Source organism: Sipha flava, unplaced genomic scaffold (assembly GCF_003268045.1).
Source record: "Sipha flava isolate LNK unplaced genomic scaffold, YSA_version1 48_pilon_pilon, whole genome shotgun sequence".
Taxonomy (NCBI): domain Eukaryota; kingdom Metazoa; phylum Arthropoda; class Insecta; order Hemiptera; family Aphididae; genus Sipha; species Sipha flava.
In genome coordinates this window covers 1,937,515-1,964,060 of record NW_020273306.1, presented here as the reverse complement: position 1 = coordinate 1,964,060, position 26,546 = coordinate 1,937,515, and the positions used below count along the sequence as shown (strand labels likewise).

Sequence of the window (26,546 nt, the reverse complement as noted above, 5' to 3'; positions counted from 1 at the left end):
TCACATGCTATGACGATACGTTCTCTATGCGAATCGTTCGTTATTCTCATCTCTATAAAACGTGTACGCATAAACATACCATAGTAGCGAGTGAATAATAATAATAATAATAATAATAATAATAATAATAATAATAATAATTATAATAATAATAATAATACACTTATGTTTAAAAACGTCCCCGTGGAATAATAATTCGCCGTTATACGTTCTCGGGCGGACACGCTTATGGTCGCCCGAGCGGTTCTAAATTTAATTTTATGACTATCCACGCGAAATACACACGCGGACGATACGACATTATGGCGATTTATTCAAACCGAGGCACTCATACGGCGCCGATAAATTTCTATTACGTCGATTTGACCGAACACGAAAAAGAAAAACCGCAGCGTATGCGAAAACTTTTCTTCGCGCGACGCACAGTACATCACACTTGATTAGGTTTGGTGGATTGAAATGTACAAGCTCGCATGGTCCCGCGTTGCACATTCGTCATTATTACTGCAGAATAATTTATTATTCTTATTATTATTATTATTATTATTTATTCTGTGTTAGATTACCTCGTGACATTGTGCTCGTAGATAACTTACGTTGTTGCAGTCGTCACCTCCTCGTATCTCTCAGTTTTGTCGTCAAGAAATCCACATAAATTTCGTACCTATAGGTACCTATATCCTCTGCTGCTACGCTCCTCCCGAATTCCACTCGTACTTAAAATAAAAATAAAGTATTCAACGGTAGGCGACGACCGGTATTGCAAAAGTTGATCATTATAACCGACGGAAATTTTTACATTGAACGTTTTGCATCAAAACCTTGTGCATGATTTTAACTTTTCATTACAACTTGTGAGTGTTTTAAAGTAGAAAAATAGTCAAGTATGTACGTTTTTTGTGAACATTTTGGCAATCATCTTGAGACATCTGATCCACATTATTTTCAATAACTTGTTAATTGAAAACGTGATTTAAAAATAAAAACCACGTTGCGTACAATTAACGATGCATTTCAAACGAATAAAATAGCTAACTGATATCATATAACATTTTGATGAAATTATTAAATTCTGGTTCTTAACGGTGATCGAAAACTGAACACTTAGTTCTATCGTTTTGTAAGGTGCATTGACGTTTATCAGTTTTTCACGTCGCTTAGCATAATTTGTTTACGTGCATCGGTAAAAACATGGTGCTAATGCCCACTTTTATTACATAATAAATACACAAATGTTTCATTTCTTATAACGATGCGCATTGGTTTTGGTTTTATTGATTAATATTGAGCGTCAAATAGTTTTTAAAGGTCTTACATTTGTTACAATCAGGGCACCAAAACGTTTTTATAACGTTATGGATATAACATTAAACTATTGAAAAAACGATTGAAATCAATAACTGATAATATATTGGTAAACGATAAACGATTGAAACAAAAAAAATGGTCATGGAAAAATATTTATAACTATCAACAAAATAGATTTGAAACATAGTTATTTTTGTAAAACTGACTTAAATTACTACCTAGGTAATCCAAATAAGATAAATATAAAAGGAAGTTTAAAACAGCAATAAATTTATCAACTAATAAAATATAAATAAACATTCCCAATTATAATTTATAAATATGCTTTCTGAAATTACGTCGGATATTGTCAGTGCAGAACCCGTATGGCATCATCAAAAATGATTTCGGTGAACACCAATGAAACATTAGTAATACTCCATACATAAGTTATAAATTGACAATAAATACATATTTCACGTAGTATGAAATGATTTGTAAATAATTATGCATTACACTGTTAAATTACAAATACTTTTATTATATTTATTATAAATACTTGTTAATCTGCTAAAATGTTAATTAATATTACTAATAAGTTAGATGACTCTGCCAGGAACACTTTAAAATACAAAAAAAAAAAAAAAAAACGTGGTATGTGCATTTTATTATTGCTGTACAACAAATATGATTGCTTCATTTATAAGTTATGAATTATGAAAATTACAAAAAGAAATTATCGTTTAAGGTAATATATATAATATAATATTTAAAATATGTAATGTCATTTTACATAGTATTGATTGCTAACTACTACATTTGAAAACGTTTAAAATTTTACATTAATTTAAATAACACAAAACGCTAAACGTAAAACGCTAAACTGTTCATAACGTTTTAATTGTCAATAACAGTAAACGGAAAATAATATAAACGTTTAAATTTGTATAACGTTTAAACTCTGAAATTGAATAACGTTTAAATTATTTATAACGTTAAACGCTCAATTGCCTATAACGTTTAAATGTTCCATATCGGTAAATAATATATATCATTTTGATTTAAGCCTTAGTTACTGTATGGGTTTTCTATAATAGACCGTTTGTACTTGCGCGTTCTTAATATTACTTTATTACTATGGTATATTTTGTTACGTCAGGGTTATTTATTTATTTTTTGTATCGTGTCGAATATTGTAATTGAGTCTTGATATTTGTTACGATTGGTCCTCGCCATTCAATCCCTCTGCGTCCAAGAGTACCGTACCCATACAGGGATCTTGGGTAAACAGTTTGTATTGTATTCCGACCGTAAACGATCGCGACGATACGGTTTTCTGGGATCGCTTTGACGAGGGTAAACTCCAGTTAACCCTCGGAACAATAACGTTCGTTTTGACGAGCCCGAAAGGTATAAACCGATAAACAGTTTTAATTCACTTTCCGCCTACGTAGAATCTTTTGCAGCACCGTTAAGTGCGATTCCGAGATCATCGTTGCGATTACGTTCGGTGGTCTTAAAAGTTTTTACGACAGCGCACCTCGTTTACGGCGGACGACGTCGACGTGTCATAGATATTAATATTATATCATTATGCTCCAATGATCCATTAACATAGGCCATTGCTAGTTGTAGTATACATAATATACGGTAACATCACGTCCTTAAATATTTTATATCCTAGGCACCAACATGTATCACATTATACCTGTAGACCACACGTTATTATTCTATAAAGCGTATAAATCGACGCGCGGTCATGGTTTTGATTTTATTATTATTATTATTATTATTATCATTATTATAGTTTCACGACGATATTCACCTCGATCATGAAAAAATAATTATGGTATAAGTATTGCCTAGTGGTGCAGTGTATCATACAATATTGAAAATAGGACGACATAATTAATGAAGTTTATAAATAAATTTTGCTTACACATTTTTGCGGAGATTTGCAAAATCTCGAGCTATAAAAACGTAATCCCATCAAAAATCTACTTTCGTGAATTAGTGTGCCGTGGTAAGGGGAAATAATATACTCTACCACGGACTCGCTATGTGAAAGTTCATTATTCAGTTGATCCTTCACGTTGTGCACTGTTTTATAATACATGTGCTTGGTCATTGGTGTTTGATCGGTTTTGTATAGTAATACCGATTGCTTATAATCACTATTGTTGCAGTGAACACACGATAATATTTTTATTTCATTACGAGATAATATTATGCACTTATATAATTATGTAGAGTATAGTGGTTTGATATTAATCACTTCCATATTATCAGACGAAATCATATTATGATGAAATAGTTTTTTTTTATGCCAGGAAAAAATAGATCAATAGCATTTTTCAAATGCTTTTTATTGTTAGACTTAAACGATTTTTTACAGTATCGCAAATCAATTTTTAACGTCATTCTAATTATACTGTCTATTTTATAACCTTGTATATTAGGGTGGTCGTTATTTATATAAGTGTAATTTTTTTTTTACATATTATTTCGTACTCCATAGATTTGTTAAGTTACATAAGTAATTTTTTATAAAATTTGGAAGAGGTGAATTAACATTTATTCTTCAATTATAAATATTAAATTAAATTAAAGATTTTGTACAAAATGTACATTATTATTAATTTTATTTTAAAATAAAATTACAGTTGGTAATATATTATTACTAGTCTGGTAAATTATTTTCAATAGGATTGAGTCTTTTGTTATCATCCAAAAAACTCTTAGGACAACATTCGTGTATCTAGGCTCTAACAGTGTTTCTTCTTTTACAGTAAGAACAGTACAAAGACCATAAGTAAATTTAACTACAGTTTAATTTTAAGGTTGATTTAGATACATTAAATTGTTTGGTAGTTACATCATTCCATCATTTAAAACTGCATGAAGCGTTTTTTAAATTATTTTCAAAAAATCTTCCTCTTTTTTCAGCATTCCTATAATATAGATCAAGGGTGGGCAACTGGTGGCCCGTGAGCCTTTTTTATCTGGCCCGTAATTTATTTTAAAATTACCTCATACAATTTTAAAGTTTATCGTCAATGCTTTAACTTATCAATATAATAATTGTTATCTAGTATTAAACATCGTTAAATGTATAAATGTTATATGTATGTATAAGTATAGCCTTCAATCATAGCTGTTACCAAACTATTTAACTATATCAGTTACTTCGTACCAGTCAGATTATGCTATCGTGTGTGTTGAATTTATTATTTCAGTATATAATACTAATAAAATTCATATTTTGAATGACTTTTTTTTTCTATGCTCTAGCCCGCTAGATTTATATTTTTTAAAAATTGGCGCTCTAGTAACTTCGAGTTGCCCATCCCTGATATAGGTAACATATTAATTTACCATTAATTCTAAAAAAGAGAGATATTTTTATTTTGGTGGATATGAATAAAATGTACAACAATAAAATATATATATAATAGTACAATAATAAAAATATTATTGATTACTCGTTGTTAAATTTTTGGCACCCAATGCCAATAATTGAAAAATTAAAAATATTTTCAACAGTTATTGGCATTTCTAATAAATAAAATGAATAAACATTAAATGTGATTTTTAACAAATAAATCCATTTGAAATATTTTAAGAAATAAGAATATCTTAAGATCAAACTATTTAAATAACTACCAAATTCATTTAAGTCTATTTAAATATATACAATTACTAATAGAATATTTTAGTATCTTAACGGAATTTTATGTTCACAAAAAATAAATTGTTGTGGCGAAATATTTGTATTATCAAAGAAAATAAATTCTATATCAATCATTAACAACTAAACTACGTAATACGTATTTAATAACATTTATGTACTATTCAAATGTTGTTAAATAAAAAAAAAAAAAAACTCCTAAAAATAACAATGCCTTAATTTTGCGGTGCCAATAACTATACACTTTACCCTAACACTGTAATTTGCGTACTTCAAACACGTTGTAATTCATACTGGACCTGTGAGCTGTGGCTGACGTTGTCCGTGAATAATCACATTTTATTGAGAGTTTTATTCGCAAAGACTAAAAAAGTGATAGTTACAATGAATTATATGAGGACAGTTGGTGTGTGCGTAGGGGATGTAGAAATTCGAGACGAGTAGAGGATCAGGATGAAGGTGACCAAATTTGTCGGGGAGAATGGTGAGGTAGAAGAAGGTTAGTTAAGAAGACGAAGAATGATAGTTTTATTTGAGGCACCGGACCACGGCGATCGCGGCCATTCGGTGTAGACGGAGAAGTCACGATAACACGGTCACAACGTCGTCCACGGTTTAATAGTAGTATTTTAATTTGTGCCGGCGATCGTGACAACGATGTGCTCCGTCGACAGATATATACGACGTGGTGAATTTTAAGGAATTCATCGCGCTTACTGGCCGAACGTATTCATCTTTTGATTCAATTCGCGAAACAAGCACGATCATTTATCACGCCTAACGTTTATTACTCTTTGTGTCATATATTCAAAAAGTTGCCGCTTTACAAATCGTTAATCCGTCACGAGAAAAATAAAAACAATATGCTCTTATATTCTTTTGGTTCACGAGTCGCATGGATGTCTCCTTGAGACTTGTTATTGTTTTGAACATCCATATTGTTTTCGAATACGAAGTGTGATTCGCATGGTCATTGTTTCGATTGGAAACACTTTTTCGACGAACGGACTCACAGTGTTGAAATTTAATAATTATTTCGACTCGTGGAAAATGCTGCCAAGTGTATAGTACTATGATTAATTCATATAATATACTATAATTGGTGTGCGAATGAGAATGTTTATCGTTTGGGTGTTAGAGCGTTAAAGCATATACACTTCAATAAATGCATTGTTAAAACGTTTATGATTTCCAATACAATTTACTTAAGTCATTTTAAATTTAAAATACTAAAAGCATAAGTATACATGACAATAATTATCGGGTGGTAAATAATAAGTTCAAATTATATTGTTATATCGATGTAATATGAAATTTCATTAGTAAAAAAATAATAGTTATAACGAAGTCGACTGAAATCTGGAAGGACATTTGCGTTTAGTATTTTATTGTATTACTATTCACTTAATTTCAAAATATTTAAGCCTACAACAAAGAATATTTTTTTTTTAAAAAAAAGGTGTTTAAATTGTTTATCAAAATGTAACATTTTTCTGGAAATAAAACCTTGAAACGCAATTAGAATCTGTTGCTATCTGAATTCGATTTTATACTTTAAATGTTATGCATAAATTCTATATATTAAAAAAAAAAAAACATCCGATTTCATTAACATTTTATTTTATAATGCACATAAAATATTTTTGTGACTTTCTAATATTTATTTTTTTTTTTTTTTAGTCAGCACAAAAATCTTTTGCGAATTTTGTATTCCGTCTTGAGTACAAATATTTAAAATTTATTCCTACAAAAATGTAATGGATATTCATTTTTTTTTTATTATTATCAATAATATATTTATAAAAAAATTCGTATTTAGAGTTACGTATTTTATTTATAATATTTTATCAACATTTTATAAAAGAAAAATCTAAAAAATGACATTTTAAAATAACTATAAATAGTTATAAAAACTATTTGAGAAATGTATCATTTATAGTGAACAGTATTATAAGTATTCAGTAAACATTTCACGTTTCTATGATTATTATTTTTTCAGTTAAGTACGATGAAATATAAAGTTGATTTAGTTGAAAACCGGTATATCGTTCATTTTGCAGTAATTTTATAACTTTTCGTTAGTTTTTCATAGTTAATCTTTGGGAAATTCGTTAAATTACCATCTTCAAAGTATCAACAACAACAATATTTTCTTGAAATCTTTGATGACTATGATGATCGGAGCAATTCTTCTGTTCAAAACCGTGTACAAAGCAAACACACAGAATAAAAAAAAAAAAACATTATGGTAAACATTGGTAAACATATGGTATACATTGATAATTTTACTTTTAGTCTAAAAAAATGTATTGAATAGTTAATTATTATCACTTTGTGATATTTTTATACTCGTTCGTTTTGTACATGATATCAACTAAAAATCTTTTTAATATCGATCAACTTGACGTGTGGTTACCTGTCCATTGTGTACATATAGTACACGTGCATAATATATATTAAAATTATTGTTGTTATTATTATTATTATCGTACGGAATGCCTTCTGTTGTTACGAGCTGTCCAGCACCGGAAACTATGGAAACACTGTTACCCCAACAATACTACGGGAATGGATGGGGAGAAACACAAACAATTTGCAATTATTCTCGATCATTTGTTATCAGAGCTGTACAATATGACAGTAAAGAAATTTTGTGGAAGAAAAAATTAAAATTGATAAATTGTATTAAAAAGATTACACAACAACAACGTAATTGTTACAAAGCGAAATGTTTTCAAAATCGCGTTTATTTTTCATTTTTTTTTTTTTTTTTATAAACGTTACGATTTTCTGATTTGGACTTGATATTCAAAGGATGTCAACACGATTTTGTTTTTAATTGAAATCAATAAATACATTTAAATATATTTTATTTTATTTTATTCATTCTTCTGAAAGATTTGTAAAATTTCGTTGGAAACAATTTGACTTTTGTAGAGATACGAACATTATTATGTTATATAGCTATATTAATAATGTTCATAATTTCTTGAAAACCGTGTATATTATTCTATAATCATCTGTACGTTGGTCACTGAAAGCATTAAGAATTCGTAATTATTAAATCGTCCTGAAAATACATTTTTTCAACCATCAACTGCTATCCACGATGTTTACTACAAATTTTTACCAGAAATAAATATATTTATACATTAAAACAATTTATGGTTATTCTACTTTTTATTCTTCTCCTTGGCTTTTTCCTAACTATTTGGGGTACCACCACTCGTTTTGATTTTCCACATCTCCTACGCACATACCAACGGTCATCATAACATTCTCAATCGTAACTACCATCCCTTTTTTAGTCTTACTCTTCCTCTTTTCTCTTCAACGTTAATATTTATAACAACTCTTATTGCATTTGTTTCATCTTATCTCATCACATGCCCAAACCATTTCAGTCTATTTTCTCTCATCTTGTCCACTATAAACAAACAATCTACAATCATTAGATCGAACGATATTTAAGTTACTTTGATCATTACACGTGCGTGATTTATATAATATAATTTTGGCGCTATGAAATTTCGTGAACCATGACGATCTAAACCTCAGATCTAACTCATAAATCCATTTACCTTCAACCAGTGTTACACCAAATCGATCTTACGGGAAGTTTAAAACCAATTTTAAAATATAACCACCTGTAAAACTGTTATAGCGGAATGACTCAGGACTAATTAATTTTTTAGTTACATAGAAACTAAAAACTAACTAAACACGCTCAAAACTCCATACATGCAATATATATTTTAAAACAAATTTTAGGTAGTTTATACATGTATACTTAAAATGTTTTATTTTAACATACATAATACTTTCTACTTTATCACATACAAGCCATTAACAATTTAGAAATAATAATTTTTGATATTGGTTTATTTTTTATGATTAATGACGGTTAGGTGATATGTTCTTGAACTTTTGTTGCAGTTAGATTCAATAACATAACATTTGAAACAATGGTTGAAAACTTTTTTAGTCTTTTACTATGATTTACTTTTTTCGTATAGAACTAACATTTCTATTATTATTATATATATTTATCGAACGGTTTTTTTGCTGTCAAGCTGATCATTTTAAAACTTGATTTAATTTCTATAAAAAACTATTTTGCATTATGTTTATACATATTATTACATGACACCAAATCATATATTGTTAAAAAGAAATGTTCAATTATAACTCACAGCGATTTAGATTTACGTATTCCAATGTAAGTTGAACAACTAAAATTATCATAGTAAAACATTCGAAATTCACGACGGTCATTTTGTAAGGTCTATGTCACCGGCATCCCCACTTTGAGCTTTCGTAAAAAAAACCTGGGCGATCGTTTGAACTCTGATTGTATCTGTTTGTACCGCAAAAATCGTAATTCGTATCAAAAGATTTAAAAAGTTACAAACGTTTTAAATTGGAGTGCTGGAGACATGCTGGCATCTCCATTTTGAGCGTTAGAATAAAAAAAACCGGGCAAAAGATGGCTCTTTCATGACTCAGTCAACGTTCATGTGACATAACACTTATCATGATCCTAATGATTTTTTTGATTTTTTTAAATTTCAAAAAAAATAAAGAATTTTCTTATCTATATGTGTTTTACTTAGGTTAAATGTAAAATAGTGTTAATTTGGGGGTGCTTGAATCGTTATAATATGACGAATTTTCAAAAATCAAAAAAATCATTAGAATCATGGGAGGATGCCGGAGACATGGAACTCATTTCATCCGATATCGAACCGTATAAAACGCTATTGTGAATAAACATTATTTTGCACGTGATTATTTGTATATTTGTATATTTGTATATTTGTATATTTATTGTATATTTATTCATAATACCAAGTATGTAGGGCTGAAAATTATTAAAAAATATATAAAATTTTATTTTTACATGCCGTAGGGTGTTTTTAATATATTATGACTTTAAACAATCGCATTCGTTATAATTTTTGTACAGGAATTCGGTTTTCGAAATTTTTTTCTTACAGAACAGACTCCTCACATGAGTTGCGTTTATTCGCGTACATAACACATATATAATTCATATGTTTCACGAGTAGTAAAACGAAATCCATCGTAGCAAATAAATATAATAATGTACACATTTATATTTTACTTGGTACTGCGTAGCACACCAGACCTTTTTTGGATTTTCAAAAATCCGTTCGAGGCAACTAATAGTTGATAACCACTTGTTGTAGATCTCGACGGTAAAAAAAAAAAAAAATAATAAAATAAAATTACAACATAACAATGGACCATTAATGTTTTATATTGCTTCTTGTACACGAAATTCGTTTGCAAAATTCTAATTGGTTAATGTGTGAGCCCGTTAATAACATCCAATTAAACATGCATGCTGGTCGTTTTGTATTTATATTGCATTATCGCTACACTTAATTACATTATGTGGGTACACGCCATATCCGTACACCATTCAAGTACCATTACCACACCTACAGCGTACGAGTGTTCGTATGAGTTATCTGTGAAAAAGGGAAACACGATGAATACGAATATTATTTTTAAGGTCGATGCAGACGTAATAATACAGTCATCATATAGAATAACTATGTATATTATAAAGGTTAAGCAAATAATAATTTTACTATTAAGTTAAATCTTTAGCTGTCTTTAAAATCTATATCAAAGTTTAATTTTTGTTTTAGAATAAACTTGCTAAAGCGACATTTCTACCCGCCACAACGAGGTGTATGGCTTACGAAGAATGGTCTAAAAAGTGAAACAACAGTAGAAACATATTGAAAATGACGTCCAAAAGATAAGTAAAATTTGGTCTCAATATGTAATAGCCATTATAAACAAATATATAAAGAAAAAAAATATAAAACCTATGAATACATAAAATCATATACATATCAGATATAACATGCACATGCATACGTATATGGCAGGGGCGTATTTATGGGGGTGGCTGAGGGGGCTTCAGCCCCCCCCGAAATCCAGGAATTGTTTATTAAGTCTACGTATTATGTCCTACTAGATGTAAAATCGTAAAAGTTCACTAAGGTACATAATGCTTAATTTTGACATGCGGTACTGCTGCATTATCGTAATTTCGATTTCTTTTATCTAGAATTGATTTACTGATATACACGCGTTGTCGCGTTTCAATCACCGTACAATAATTATACGAGTATTACGAGCCTATATGAGCTAAAAATATTTCCGAGAAGTTGTGACGACGACGGCCGATAACGCTGTTATATTTTAATCGCTATTATAGATAAATATTTGTTGTCTGATATATACGACGTTTAGTATCGCACGTAGTACGTACCTACTAACTACTAAGACAGTGGATTGTAACGAGTGTTTTTATTTGTTGGTTAAATAAAATAATAATAATACACCTAAGCATAATGAAAAGAACTCAACAATCATTGTTGCATTTTTATAAAAAATCTAAACAGTCCACCGAATCCATCGATGATACAGTTCCATCTACATCGAATGTTTTACAAGATAATAACATTATGGCAACACTTGAAACAGAAAAAAAAGCTCCAAGTCCACCAGTTATTTCTCCGGTAATTGAACCTAGTTTAAAATGTTTAGATTCTATGCTTGATATAGGAGGTTATGTTGAATGCAAGAATAATTTAAGTGACGAAGAGAAAGTTTCAATTTTGCAAAACGTATGGACACCCGATTTAAAGTTTAATTTCCCATATGACAATAGTGGAAAATATAAACGTAAATTTCAAATTAAATGGCTTGAAACTTTCAAATGGTTAGCATATTCAAAATTAAGAGAGGGTTTATTTTGTAAATTCTGTGTACTGTTCTTAAATTTAAATCAGGTTGGTAAGGGATCACATGAGAAGTTAGGTAAACTTGTTTTAAAACCCTTGACAAAGTTAAAAGACGCATTGGAAGACTTTAAAAATCACGAAAAAAATGATTACCATAAAAATTCGTTACTTACTGCTGACAACATAAAAGCAATTTTAGAAAAAAAACAAGATAATATATTAGTACAATTAAATAGTAAACGAAAAGATGAAGTTATAAAAAATCGCGCAAAACTTAAGCCAATTATTCAAACAATTCGATTATGTGGTAGACAGCAAATAGCGTTACGGAGGCACGAAGATTCTGGTAGAATTTCTTTAGAAGAACCAAAAAATAACGATGGCAATTTTCGTTGTTTGCTTCGATATCGCTCGAAAAATGGTGACAACGTGTTAAAAGAACATTTGGAAACTAGTGGTTGTAAATCTATGTATACAAGTCCACTTATACAAAACGAAATAATAAATTTGTTTGGTGATTTAATTCAGTCAAAAATTCTTGAAAGAGTTTTAAAAACTAATTTTTATACAATACTTGCAGACGAAACGACTGATATTTCTCAAATTGAACAGTTCTCATTATGTATTCGTTATGTTGACGAGCAGGTTTTTTCAATTCGAGAAGATTTTCTTACATTCGTTCCGGTATATGATATATCTGGTGAAGGTTTGGCTAACACGATTAAAGAAACATTAAAAAAAATTGGTTTTGATTTGAATAAAATGCGAGGTCAGGGTTACGACGGGGCTGCAGCAATGCGTGGTCGTTTTAGAGGTGTTCAAGCAATTATTAAAGATATGTACCCAAAAGCATTATACACACATTGTGTATCACACTCACTAAATCTTTGTTTATCGGATGCTACAAAATCTCAAGATATTCGAAATGCTTTTGGTATAATAAGTGAATGCTGTTCTTTTTTTAACAGTTCGGTAAAACGAACTACAGTCCTCAAAAATAAAATAAAAGAAATTAAACCAAATTCACAATCTACAAAATTGAAATCTTTATGTGAAACTCGCTGGGTGTTACGCCATGAAGCAGTTATGCTTTTTAAAGAATTTGTAGAGCCCGTTGTAGCTGCATTAGAAGAAGTGCAAAGTGAATGTTCTGGGACCGATTCTTCAAAAAGAGCTAATAGCCTTTTACATTGTATTTGTAACTTTAATTTTTTAATATCTATTTGTGTGTCCAGTAAACTATTAAGTTATACTTATAATTTATCGAAATATTTACAAAGCAAAAATATTGATTTATTTAATGCTCTTAATCAAGTTTCCGGTGTAATTTCTGTGTTTCAATCCATAAGAGAAAACGTTGATTTAAAATTTAACAATATTTATAAAGAAGCCAAAGATGTTGCTGAAAAGTTAAATATTGAACCAAAAATGCCTCGTATTTGTAGCAGTCAAAGAAATAGAAGCAATGTACTATCTAACAACATTGAAGAATATTACAAAAAATCTATTTTTATACTGTACTTGGACGATTTGATGATGGCATTAAATGAAAGATTTATACTTCACAATGAAACTATAACTTCATTACAATATGTCTTACCAAGTATTGTTGTTGAAAAACCATTTTCTTATTTAAAAAAAGCTGTTGAATTTTATGAAAATGATTTACCGGGGCTAAACGACGTTATAGAAGCAGAGTACGAAATTTGGCAAGCTAAGTGGAAGAATATTGAAGACAACTTAAGGCCCAAAACTGCTATAGAGGCTTTGAGTGTCTGTGATAATTTAATGTATCCAAACATGTATGAATTACTAAAAATTCTAGCTATAATACCAGTATCCACCGCTACAGCTGAGCGCAGCTTTTCAACGTTGAGAAGACTCAAAACGTATTCAAGAAATACAACTTCAGAATCCAGACTAGTGGGACTTGCCCTTTTAGCTATTCACAGAGACATTGACATACCAGATAACATTTTATTAGATAAATTTGCTAACAGTGGCAAAGAAAGAAATTTAAATTTGATTTAATTTGTTATATTAATATTGTATTATTATTATTATTATATATTATTTCATTATTAATTTTTTGAAAACATTAAAAATCATGACAAAAAATTAAAATTGTGTACTAATTTTCTAACTCTTATTTTTAATAGGCTAAATTAGGGAATTTCAGTTGGAGAAAATACCACAGCCCCCCCCCCAAAATTATATCTAAATACGCCCCTGGTATATGGTAATCGATTAAAAGTATACATGTATTTTGAATTAATTATAAATTATAGTAAAAAATCCGTTGTTTTAGTTTGTATAAAAATCAAATCATATTTTTTTATTTTATAGTTTTTAAAAATAATTTTTTGAATTTATATCATTCGTATCAATTTAATTAATAAAGATAATAAAGATAATAAAGATAGTTGTTCAGTTCGTGTCCCGCTATCGTACAAGCAGCACGTGTGTTACCTTTGTGTCCGTTATCGCTTTATAGCTGTCGTTAGCACGTTATATAATATCAAGATCGACACTTATCACAGGTAATATGTAATTTAATATACACATATACCTATATCTTACTAAATAATAGAACAAACCAATTAAATTACCGCCGTAGTGCGGTGATTTAACTCCAATTCAACCCAACATAAAATGTCTACACTAAACCAGACCAAACACCAAACATCTAAATCAAACATGCCACCTTCTTCACCAAAACAATTAACTGAAAATCTCGTTCCTGACACCCCAAAAAACATGGAAAACAATTTAACACATCAAAATATTGTAACCAAAAATAAAACCTTCGCAGAAACACTAAATCCAAATCCGTTTCCAATAAAAGATCAGGCTATTATATTTGACATAGAAAACGAAGAAATACAATTAAAAGATTATATTATTGAAATAGGAAAAATAATCAAACCAGAAAACATTATTTTCGTGTCCAAAATATCAAAAAAACGAATGTGTATCTTCTTATCGACAAAAGACCTAACTAATAAATTAATTCAAGACAACGAAAATATAGTAGTGCAAGGTCAAAATATTAAATTAAGAAAGCTATACAATCCGGACAAAAGAATTATCCTTGCAAATGTATACCCCAATATACCACATGAAACAATAATAGAAGCACTTAAAGAAAACAACATAACACCCACCAGTCCTATATCATTTTTACGCGCAGGTCTTCACATTGAAGGTCTTACACACATACTCAGTTTTAGACGTCAAATGTATATATCACCTGATGACGAAAACAAAATGCCTAGCTCCATACTGATCAATTTCGAAAACGCAAACTATCGGATATTTCTTTCTAATGACGAATTAACCTGTTTTCTTTGCAAAAAAATCGGACATACTTCAAACAATTGTCCCAAAGCAGATGAACTTAAACCCACTGAGACAATTAATATTAGCCCTGTGTCAAATACCCAAACGCAGTTAAAATTAGACGAACCTAAAACACCTGTACATCCAGATTCGGAAATTTGATTTTTACGAACCAATGGACCACTCTCAAACCGACAATAAAGACCAACCAATTGAAACAGAACCACCTCCAAATACCAAAAGATCAGCTTCAACACAATCGCCCACATTGTTGGCTTCAACAATACTAAACAAGGTGACTCCATCACCAAACCAAATCAAAACACATAAAACCAACCCTAAAAAAAAACAAAATTAACTCCCGCGACTGAAAATTTCATAGAAAACATTGATACACATTTATTACCAATTATAAGTTTTGTTGACAATAATAAGGAATTACCAATCAATTACATACAGTTCAGAGATATAATCGAAAAAATACAATGTGACCCAGATCCAGAACTTATACTCGAACAGTATAACATTTCTATAAAAGCTATGATAGATATAATTGAAAAAGTCAGACCTAAACTTCAATCAAATAGTAGTAAAATACGTTTTACGCGTCTGCATAACGAATTATTCAAAATATATCTAGACAAACAGTTAAATTCAGACACATAAAAATAAAACAAACCACTTTCCTACCGCATTAGTTAAAAAAAAAAAAAAAAAAAACAAAACCAAAAAATGAATAGTAAAAATACAATTAATACAATTTCAACAAACAACTCAAATATTAATTTCCTCCAATGGAATGTAAATGGTTTCTTCAATAGACTCAACGAAATCAAAATTTTAATCAACACACAAGACCCCAATATTATTTGCTTACAAGAAACCAACTTTACACACAAGTCATTGCCCAACATTAAAGGTTTCCAAGTTTTCACCAAAAATAGAATTAGCTGCAGCAGGGCCAGTGGAGGAGTTGCCATTTTTACGGACACTTCGTACCCAGCACAAGAAATACCAATAATATCCCATCTGGAAGTAATTGCAATCAGATTAAAAGCCAAAGAAAACTTAACAATATGTAACATCTATTTACCTAACCTCACTAATTTCAACCTAAATGATATTCAAGATATAATAAATCAACTTCCAACACCTTTTTTTTTACTTGGTGACTTTAATAGCCATAACAGTCTGTGGGGTTCTCAACACACTGACGACAGAGGTCGTATCATTTAAACAATTCTGGATAACCCTAATATTATGTTATTAAATGATGGAAATGACACACACTTTACAACAGCTTCAGGCAATACATCTTCAATCGACCTAACTCTATCGTCTACCTCAATAGGTTGCAATTCCGAATGGAAAGTAATACCAGCAACATATAGTAGTGACCACTGGCCCATCATTATTAACATTAAGTATCGTAATAACGTGGAACTCTACGAACTCCCCCTTAAATGGAATCTAAAAAACCCAAATTGGGAATTGTATACACAATTAACCAACTATGAATTAGATAAATTGTTTATACCAGAAAATGAAGATGCCGAAGTAACTTTTGCAACCCTCGAAAATATTATTTTAACCTCAGCCTCCAAATCAATAGGAATTACACGATACAAAGGAAAAAAACCCTCGGTCACCTGGTGGAACAAAGCTTGTGATATATCTATTAGGAACAAAAAAAAAAGCCTATAACAAATACCAAAAAAACCAAAAATATATTCAACTTAATTGATTTTAAAAGACTCAGAGCTATAGCCAAACGAACCATTATTGATAGCAAAAAACTAGCTTGGCAGCACTTTACTAAAACATTAACAACCTCTACTCCCCCATCCGAAGTTTGGGGAAAAATTAAAGCAATGAAAAATATACCAGTACACAAAAACATCAAATTTTTACAAACTAATACCCTAAACTTAACGGCATCTATAGACATAGCAAATGAACTTGGTCGTAAGTTTGAAGAAAATAGCAATAACTCATCACTAGACCCACTTTTCCTAGTACACAAAAAAAGATAATGAGGATTACAATATATTTAAAACACCGCAAGCGTTCTCACTCATAGATGAAGACCTAAGAGCATTAAATGATGAAATTACTATTAGCGAAATAATGTTAAGCCTCAATAAATCCAAAAGCAAGAGTTGTGGTCCTGACAATATTCCTATAGACTTTATACGACACTTACCTACCCAAGGAATTAACTTAATATTAAAAATATTCAACAAGCTCTATCTGACCAACAAATTCCCTAAACAATGGAAAAAAGCAACAATAATCCCCATCCTAAAATCGTCAAATAATCAACATACCACTGAAGGTTATCGGCCTATATCGCTCCTATGTGCATTAAGTAAATTATTAGAAAGAATAATAAATAACAGACTCAGTTGGTACCTGGAAAAAAAAAACCTACTTGATGAAAAACAATTTGGTTTCCGGAAACAAAGAAGTACCTACGATTGTCTAACCAACATTGAAACTGAAATTCGCGACACATTCGCTACAAAACAAAGTATGATACTTATATGTCTGGACATATGCAAAGCTTATGATACCGTATGGCGGTACAAGGTGCTCACAACTTTATACAACTGGGGGATCCACGGCAACATTCATGCTTATCTACAACATTTCTTATCAGATAGATCATTCATTGTAAAAGTTAACAACACGTTCTCTGAAAAATTCACTCTAGTCAATGGAGTGGTACAAGGCTCCCCCATTAGTGTTACACTTTTCTTAATTGCAATCAACGAAGTCACCAAAATAATAAAACTGCTCACACATATCAACATTTTTGCCGATGACATAAATTTACACTGCAAAGGCAAAAATAATAAATCCATTTTAGAAAACATCCAGCTTAGTGTAAATATCATAAATGATTGGAGCAAAAAAAATGGTTTCAGATTTTCATCAACTAAATCCAAATGCATAGTTTTTTCTAAGAAAACAAAAAAAGCACTTAAACCAGAAATAAAACTCAACAATGTAGTTATTCCCTTAGTCAATAACATCAAAATCCTTGGAATGACCTTCGATAACAAACTGAACTGGAACAAGCACTTTTCAGTCTTAAAAACAAACACTTCCAAAACCACCAACATAATAAAAATACTAGCGAATAACAAATGGGGTGCTCAAAGTAAAATTCTTCACAATGTTTACAAAACACTAAATAGATCTAAAATAGAATACGGTGCTATCATATACGGCAGTGCAAAATCAACAAGTCTAGAAAAACTCGAAACAATTCAAAACAACAATCTACGCCTAATAACAGGTGCATTTAAAAGCAGCCCGATCAAAAGTCTTCTATGCATTACTGGGGAGATATCCCTAGAAAAAAGACGCAAATTACTCGAATTACAATACGCATTCAAAATAGCCTCATATCTAAACAACCCGACATATAATTCCTTATTCAACAAAAGATACAATAATGCATATTATCTACAGACCAACATAAACAAACCAATTGGCAGACGGATTGAAAACTTTTTTAATGCCCATAATATAAACCCAAAACATATAATAAAATCCGAAATTCTGACTAAACCACCTTGGAGACCAAATAATTTTGAAATTGATTTTAGCTTTGCTGTAAACAACAAAGGAAACACCGCCCCCCAGTTATTTAGAAATCTTTTTAAAGAAAAAACACAAAACAGAGATCAGGTATTAGTTTTTACTGACGCATCCAAAACTGAAAACAATATTGCATTCGCAATAATAATCAATGGTTCAGAATACAAATTTAGATTACCTACCCTAAACAGCATTTTCACCGCAGAAGCCTTAACGATCCAAAAAGTAATCCATATAATCAAGGAAATGCCTAACAACACCTTTAACATACTAACTGACTCTCTGAGTACACTTTTAAGTATCCAAAACCCCCAAAAAAATAACGAAATTACCAATAATATTATTAATCTTCTCAACAATACTAATAAACTTATAACACTAACATGGATTCCTAGCCACACCGGAATTGAAGGTAACGAAAGAGCAGACATGATGGCAAAACAAGCAACCAGTGATCAAACCATCGAAATATTGAACTTGCTTTCTAAAAATGATCTTAAAAGAGAAGCCAAAAATATCATATCAAACTTATGGCGTAAGGAATGGCATTTTCTGACGGACAACAAATTAAGAGAGATTAAACCCACCACCGATAGATGGATTAACCCATCAAACATAACTAGACAACAAGAAGTAATTCTAACCCGCTTAAGGATTGGACACTCCTGGCATACCCACAAACACCTCATGGACAAAACAGACTCAGAACCATGCATCACCTGCGGATCCAATATCTCCAACAAACATCTACTTTTAGAATGCCGCCAATTTAATGAAGAAAGAATTAAACACAACATTCCAAGTAGCATTGCCGTATGTCCCAACAATGAACCTCAAAATATCAACAGTACACTAAGTTTTATAAGAGACACCAATTTATACAAAACCATTTAACTTTTATTCTCTGTATTTTTGTTCTTTCGCTTCTAATTCATATTGTTTTGTTACCTACTATATATTTATAATTATTTACTTATAATGTATTAATTAATGTGTAATCATCATTCGCGGCCAATGACCTATGTTGTCGAGGCCTTGTTCTTTATAATAAAAAAAAAAAAAAAAAAAAAGATAGTTGTTGTAAAAATTGTTTTTCCAAGATAACCAAGAATAATCATTATAACATCCGTAGTCATTATACAAAATACATCATAATATCCGATAGAAATCTGTACATACAATAATCTGGTTTATTATAATAAACGGTGTCTACTGTATATTGTATTATAATTTTTAATATACATTTCCCTGCAACTATACCGACATTACAAAGGTGTGGTTTATTATTGCTGATATCTTTTATTATCGATTTTCAGCAATTTTCCGGAACTTCGGCACACCGTTTTGTTTTAAAACTTTAAAAATAAAAATAAATAAATAAGTGTTTCAAAGTTGTTTTGCCATAAGAATATTTATCGTCTTGTTTGACATTGCTGCAGTGGTTTTTGTACATTATTATTTATTAGTGAATTTTTAAACTGAAAACAATTTTAAACGCACACATATTTATGTAGTTTTCGATTCACTATAAATATAGTAAACGAAAGTGTCCCCCTGATTCATAATCAACGCAGAGCCGAATCTATTAAAGTTATTGACATGACATTTTGAGGATAGATTTATGTTATAATTTCACCTTGCACTAAGAAAGGATTATTCAAAATATTGATTTTAAGGAGTTGAAATCGGCAAAAATACATTTTTAAATGAAGAGTATATAACATGCGAGAACTTTTTAGTGTAATATTAATATTTTACCATCTTTCAGATCCTTAAACTTTTTACAATTTTTACAATTTTTTTTCAATTTTACTATAAGTATTAGGACAATTTGCAGACGATATTCAGTGACAATACCATAAATAACAATGTGTGTTACACCATTGAGACATCAATATGCAATATTAACAAACAATCTAATTTAGCGAAAGTCCTAAAAAAATTGAAGCTCATAATTTGGGATAAAAGTCCAATAACTTATAAGAAAGGATTTACTTATTAATTTAAAAAATTAGTAATTTACTAAATTACTTTTCCGACAGGATTAGATACTGATGTAAAAACATTAAAATAACTTAAGTATAGACAAAATATATCCTAGTATAAAAAACCTTAAATAAATAACAATAGACTGGTGATGTGAAAGGACCAATTTGACATAATCAAATGATATAGTAGGAGAAATAAAGAAAATTCTATTTGACTTTTTGCAATCAAAGAATATAGAATACAGATCAATGAATTCTGTACTGCAAGTAGATCATGCAGTTAATTATCCAGTTGAACTCTTCAATTCTCTCAACCATTCTGGATTTCCACAACATTTATTAACGTTAAAAATTGGTACTCTTGATAATCTCCTAAGAAATTTTAGCCCACCAAAATTATGCAATAGAACACGTCTACGTACTATTGGTTTTCAAGAAAATCTGACAGGAGCTAAAATTATGATTGGATCTGAAAAAATTGAATCAGTATTTATTCTTCGCACATTAATGATACCATCAGATTATCCATTCCAATTCATGATTATGCAGTTTCTGGTCGAAGTATATTTTGATATGACAATAAATAAATCATAAGGACAAACATTGAAAATTACAGGGATCTATATAAGTGAAGATTATTTTTGGGCAATTTTATGTGACATGTACCAGAGTTAATACGCCCACAAGTTTAGTTATTTTGGCACCTACAGGAAATATATTAAATGTAGTTTAGAGAGAAGTTTTAAAGTTAAATTGCTGTCATAAGTTATTATTTTGTAATTTATGTATATTAAATTTAATAGCTGTAATAGAATATCAAAAAAAAAAATAATAAACGGCACATGGTTGAAGCGTACATACTCAGATAAAGTAGAGAATTATTTTATTGACATTATTGTATTAATTTTACCCGAAGATGAAAAAGTACAGCCATTTTCTGATTAAATATATAATATATATTAAATACATTAAGTCTGATTGTGACCATCTACTTTCTGCGTGGGCAATGTATTCATGTTTTATAATTCGAACTACGAATAATTGTGAATATTTTCACTCCAAGCTTAATAGTATGTTTTAATCAGCACACCTGAATATATTCCAATTTATAGATGCTTTAAAAAATGTTCATAAAGAAACTTATATATAATATCAAAGTATTCATGTAACTAAAAACAGATGGATGATGGAATGTGAAAAAGAAGATTATTTTAGGCTATATATGACAAAATATAAAATTGGGGAATTAATCCGTCTTGATTTCAAATAAGTTTTTACCAGTTTTTTTTAATATTATATTTATATTTTTTTAATTTTAATTATTATATTATATTCCTATAATTTAAACCTAAAAATTTTAATTTTACTCATTTCTAATAGCATACCAACGATAAAAATAAATATATTTAACCTACTGATGGTCATAATTATTAGGGTAACCATACATTCGTTTAAAATGGGATTGTGCCTTTTATATCATTGTGTCCCGTTGTCCCAACAAACTTTGAACGGGACGCATTTTGTATTGTTTTTAGAATAGGATCCGGTTTTAACTCTTTTACTTTTATAAAAATTGTAAACCGAGAGTAAAAGAAAAAAAAATAAGAAATATAATATAGTATATATATATATATATATATATGTACTACGAACTCATTTGCGAGACTTCTGACGAAATCGATATTAAATACGAATAGCTAACTAATATACAGTACTATTTATAATCAACGATACTCTACCGAGTAATGGGTATATTAGGTATATTAATCGAAAAATCGAATATACTCGTGTATTAACATGTGTACATTGCCACGATCTTTGTTATTAATGTTATAGTCACTGTGTATTAATTATTTCTATTTAAATTGTTGTGAGTCGTTAATGTTATTACTTTTATTGTTTTTTTTAAATGCCTAAAAGGAAATATACGTTCACTGAACCTTTGCTGTTCCTTTGAAGATTAACTAACGCAGTAATAGAAATACATTTTTAATCACAAATACTTTATGGACAAACGAAAAAACTTGTTTTCTCGTACCAACTGTCAAAGCAATAACAATTTGTAAAATAAATTTTAAAAAAATTACTGTAATGATTTTTATGATTTTTTGTTAACACAACCAAAAATATTAATACCATCAGTTCATCAAAAAAATATAATATCAAAAGATGTAACGAAGAAAATTATGAACAATCGACATCAACTCAATAAAAATAAAAAATATTTTAAGTAATTTTTTTCAGTTTCATAGCAAAAAATGAATGCAAAACGATGTTTTATTATAATATTAAACTAATTAATAATTATTTTTATTGAATATAATATAGAAGTTATTTTTTAAAAACGTGTTCTTTTTTTTTTTAGAGAACATATTTGTTTAATTTTTTTTTTCCGTAAATATGGTCACCCTATCATAATGTTATCGACAGTTGTAAGTCTGTGTGAAAAAGGAAGAAAAATATTGTTTTTACGTTGAGATGCAATTCGTGTTTTCATTAAACCTTGTCAGGACACAATTCGTGTAGTCGTTAATATGGTTCAGAAGAATTCATGCGAAAAATGTATTTCAGGACGCAATTCATGTGCAGCGTAATACCTATTTAATATATAAAAAATATTTTTTAAACAATCTTATTTAAATTTTATTTAATAGACAATATTTTATCTTGCCAGATAACAATAAAAATAAACCTGCCAACGACGGGTAATTCAACTAGTTTATTTATAACATAAAGAACTACTAATCTTCATCGTGTGAACTTTATAAGTTTTGACATGAAATATTAAAATGGCGCAAGGGATTTATATGCCTGTCCTACGATTTTTATTATAATATAATGCCCAGAGTTTTGTTAATATTATAATTTAGACTATTCTGAATGATGAAAGTGTTATAGGTTGAAAGTCGAATATAGAATATTTATTAATTTTGTAATAAAGAATACAAATAAAACATTTTAGTACTTTTTTAGGTGATCGTATGATGAAAACGATGAAAATAAGAAACGTACATGAATGCAATCGTTTTAATTTCCCATTAAAATATAGGTTGTTTTTGGTTAAACAAATTTTGAATCAGAATAATATTAATTTTTTCTATGACATTACACAGTCGCTTACAAATTCAAAACAATTGGAATGGTAGATAATATACAAAAGTTAATTATAAGATTATACATTTTTCGATTATTATAATACTATAAAAAAAAAAAAAATGCAGCGTTGTTTAAGCTTTTCCCATAACATGTTATGCGTGTGAAACATTGTTCTTTCTTCAATGTTATATTTTTCATTGCCAACTAATTTTCACACCACACCACGTACTAGTATACGGAGTGACTTTTGGCAAAAGTCATGAATATTTTACTATTCTCAAGTATTAAGAATAATAGTAAAAGTGCGTGTTACTTCAACGTAATCACCGTTGTTCCTGAACTCAAAACAGATTTTGTTCTTTTAGTTATTTCGTTCGTAATGACCATTCGGAATGCGTGAGTTTTAAAATCAAAAGCGTTTTATAAAAAAAGGTATTAAGTAATTATAGTAAGTGATGATATAATATATATCAGTTATATTATAACTGGTTGAATTGTTAATAACGGATGGAAAAAAAAAAGCATAAACGTGTCCTAGGTCTGCGTCAGTGGTGGATTTAACGGGAAAAAAATGGACATTTGCCGCCTGGGCCCCTACCCGTAAAGACCCTCGGGCCACAGACCCAGTCTTCAATTCACTAATTTTCATTTCAACGAAAAAATTAAAATTGAACAGAAATGGACCACAATTTTGAATATTCTTTTCGATACTGTAAAAACGTTGTCCGGTTTAAGCGTGGTCACCGAGGGAATTTAAAAAATTATGAATATCCTGGAATTTACTTGACTATCATTAAATTGATTTCCCATCGTAAATGTTCAAAAGTTTGAGTAAAACTCGTGGGGCGGCACGTTTTAAAGCTGTGAAAGCCTTAATTCAAAATGTCGAGTGCATTTTAGACTGCCTAGAAAATGAGATATTATGAGTTGGAGCATCTGGAGATGATATTATGGCTGCTCAGACATTAATATTATCAAATAATTGATTACTTTTTTTTAATTTGTTATAGTGGCATTCAATGCTTGATATATCAAACGATTAATAATTTAAAAAATTTATATAATTTATTTTGATATATCAATTCTAGGCAACTACAACTACAAAAAAAAAAAAAGAAATTTATTTGATAATGGCTAAAAATTGTATTTCAACAGCATTAATAAAATTAAAAAATCCTAGAAATGAAAAATTTTACAATCATTTCATAACAAAAGCAAAAACAAATTGGGAAAAAATGGGTTTGGATCATGTGGACTTTCCAACAGTGAGAAATCGGCTAATTAAGAAAATGGCTGGTGAAAAAGCTACTGATTCTTCTTTGGAAACGTTTGATAAACATAAACAATGAAGTTTTCGATACAATATGCAGTAATAAGAATTTTTTGGTTTTTTGATGCCTGAAAATTTACAAAAGCTGATAGAAGGTGATTTAGATATCAGTGTTGGTATTTTGATTGAGAAATACGCTAATTTATTTACGACTGATCTGAAATATGAGTTAATTAGTTTTATTGATTTATATTTTTCTTAAAATAACGATTTTATTAACAACAGTCCACTGAATAACTTAAAATTTATCATTGATAAACATTTGATAGACAGTTTTCCAAAGTTTAGCAGTCTTTTTGGATTATTTTTTACACTCCCTGTAAGTACAGCAAGCGCTGAATGAGTAATGAGTTCTTAAAAAAAAAAAAAAAATTAAAAAAAACATCGTTGTGCCACTTTAAGTGAAAAAACTTTCAATGAATTCAGTATATTTTTATCAAAAGATCGGTGGCAAGTAAAATAAATCTAGATACAACTATTAAAATATTTGCTTAAGCCAGATGACAATTTACAATTTTACTTGAATTACCGATTTACATTAGTAATATACTATGTGATTAACAATATAATTTTTTTTGTTTAAATTTAATGATAATTTTGATAAGGTTATTTAGAAATATATTCAGTTGGGACAATTTAAATATATGTATATATTTTTTTTTGTTTCAATACCTATCTATTTTAACTGTATTTTAAGAGGGAAGTCACGAGTTAGTATATACGACGATAATTATAATTAATTCTTGGGTCATTTAAATCGTATGTCGCCTGGGATTTTTTCCTTAAATCCGCCACTGGTCTGCGTATTGAAATGTTGCGATGACGTTAAATGTGTTATTCCTGACCTTGAAATGCGTGCCATCGTATTTTCCTCGATATCCGATCGATCGAGTTCAACTAGTTAACGGGTTATTACAAATATGATCTGGGTTGAACAACGTTACTAGGACAATCCCGAAACGTATTGCATTAACGTATTGCATTGTTATAAGCAAACGATCGCGCAACGTTCCAAATCCGTATGGATTACATACGACGGCGGGTACGGCTAGTACGATACAAATAGAATGGAGAACGTTCGTGGAACGCGCCGCTTCCCTTTGCCAGTATTTTGAATACAACCGTTTCGGTTGCCGGGTGCACTTAAGTCTTTCACAGGTATATTTATTCGCTATATTTCGCCGTAGGAACTTTTTACTCACGCCCATTACACCCTTAACATATGACTCTTAAACATTCCACGTGATTACCCGTTTGGGATTTATAGCGCGGCTTTCGGTCCTTATGCTCGTAAACAATGATCGTGGGGATTTGCGAGTGAAAAATAATAACGTAGGTATAATGCGTGTCACCCATTGGTCTTGCAACATCCTTAATGTTTCCACGACAAATTAGTATACTTGAAGCCATTTGATTTTTTTTCTCTC

General features: G+C 29.7%; 2 protein-coding genes across 2 annotated transcripts; both read left to right on the top strand.

The window, feature by feature from the left end:
• The first annotated feature begins 10,946 nt into the window (after positions 1-10,946).
• LOC112690079 (52 kDa repressor of the inhibitor of the protein kinase-like) lies at positions 10,947-13,791 on the top strand. Its single transcript, XM_025563998.1, has one exon. The coding sequence runs from the start codon at positions 11,368-11,370 to the stop codon at positions 13,789-13,791; it is 2,424 nt and encodes an 807-aa protein (XP_025419783.1). The 5' UTR covers positions 10,947-11,367.
• Positions 13,792-16,648: 2,857 nt separating this feature from the next.
• Positions 16,649-19,599, top strand: LOC112690014. The gene is made up of 3 exons (XM_025563904.1): positions 16,649-16,656; positions 16,853-17,064; positions 17,165-19,599. Exons 1-3 carry the CDS (start codon positions 16,649-16,651, stop codon positions 19,597-19,599), a joined length of 2,655 nt encoding a protein of 884 aa, XP_025419689.1.
• Positions 19,600-26,546: the final 6,947 nt, after the last annotated feature.

Coding starts and splice junctions, on each gene's coding strand:
- LOC112690079 (XM_025563998.1), top strand. CDS start 11,368: ATGAAAAGAACTCAACAATCATTGTTGCATTTTTATAAAAAATCTAAA.
- LOC112690014 (XM_025563904.1), top strand. Junction 17,065..17,164: donor CATAGCAAATGAACTTGGTC/GTAAGTTTGAAG, acceptor AAACACCGCAAG/CGTTCTCACTCATAGATGAA.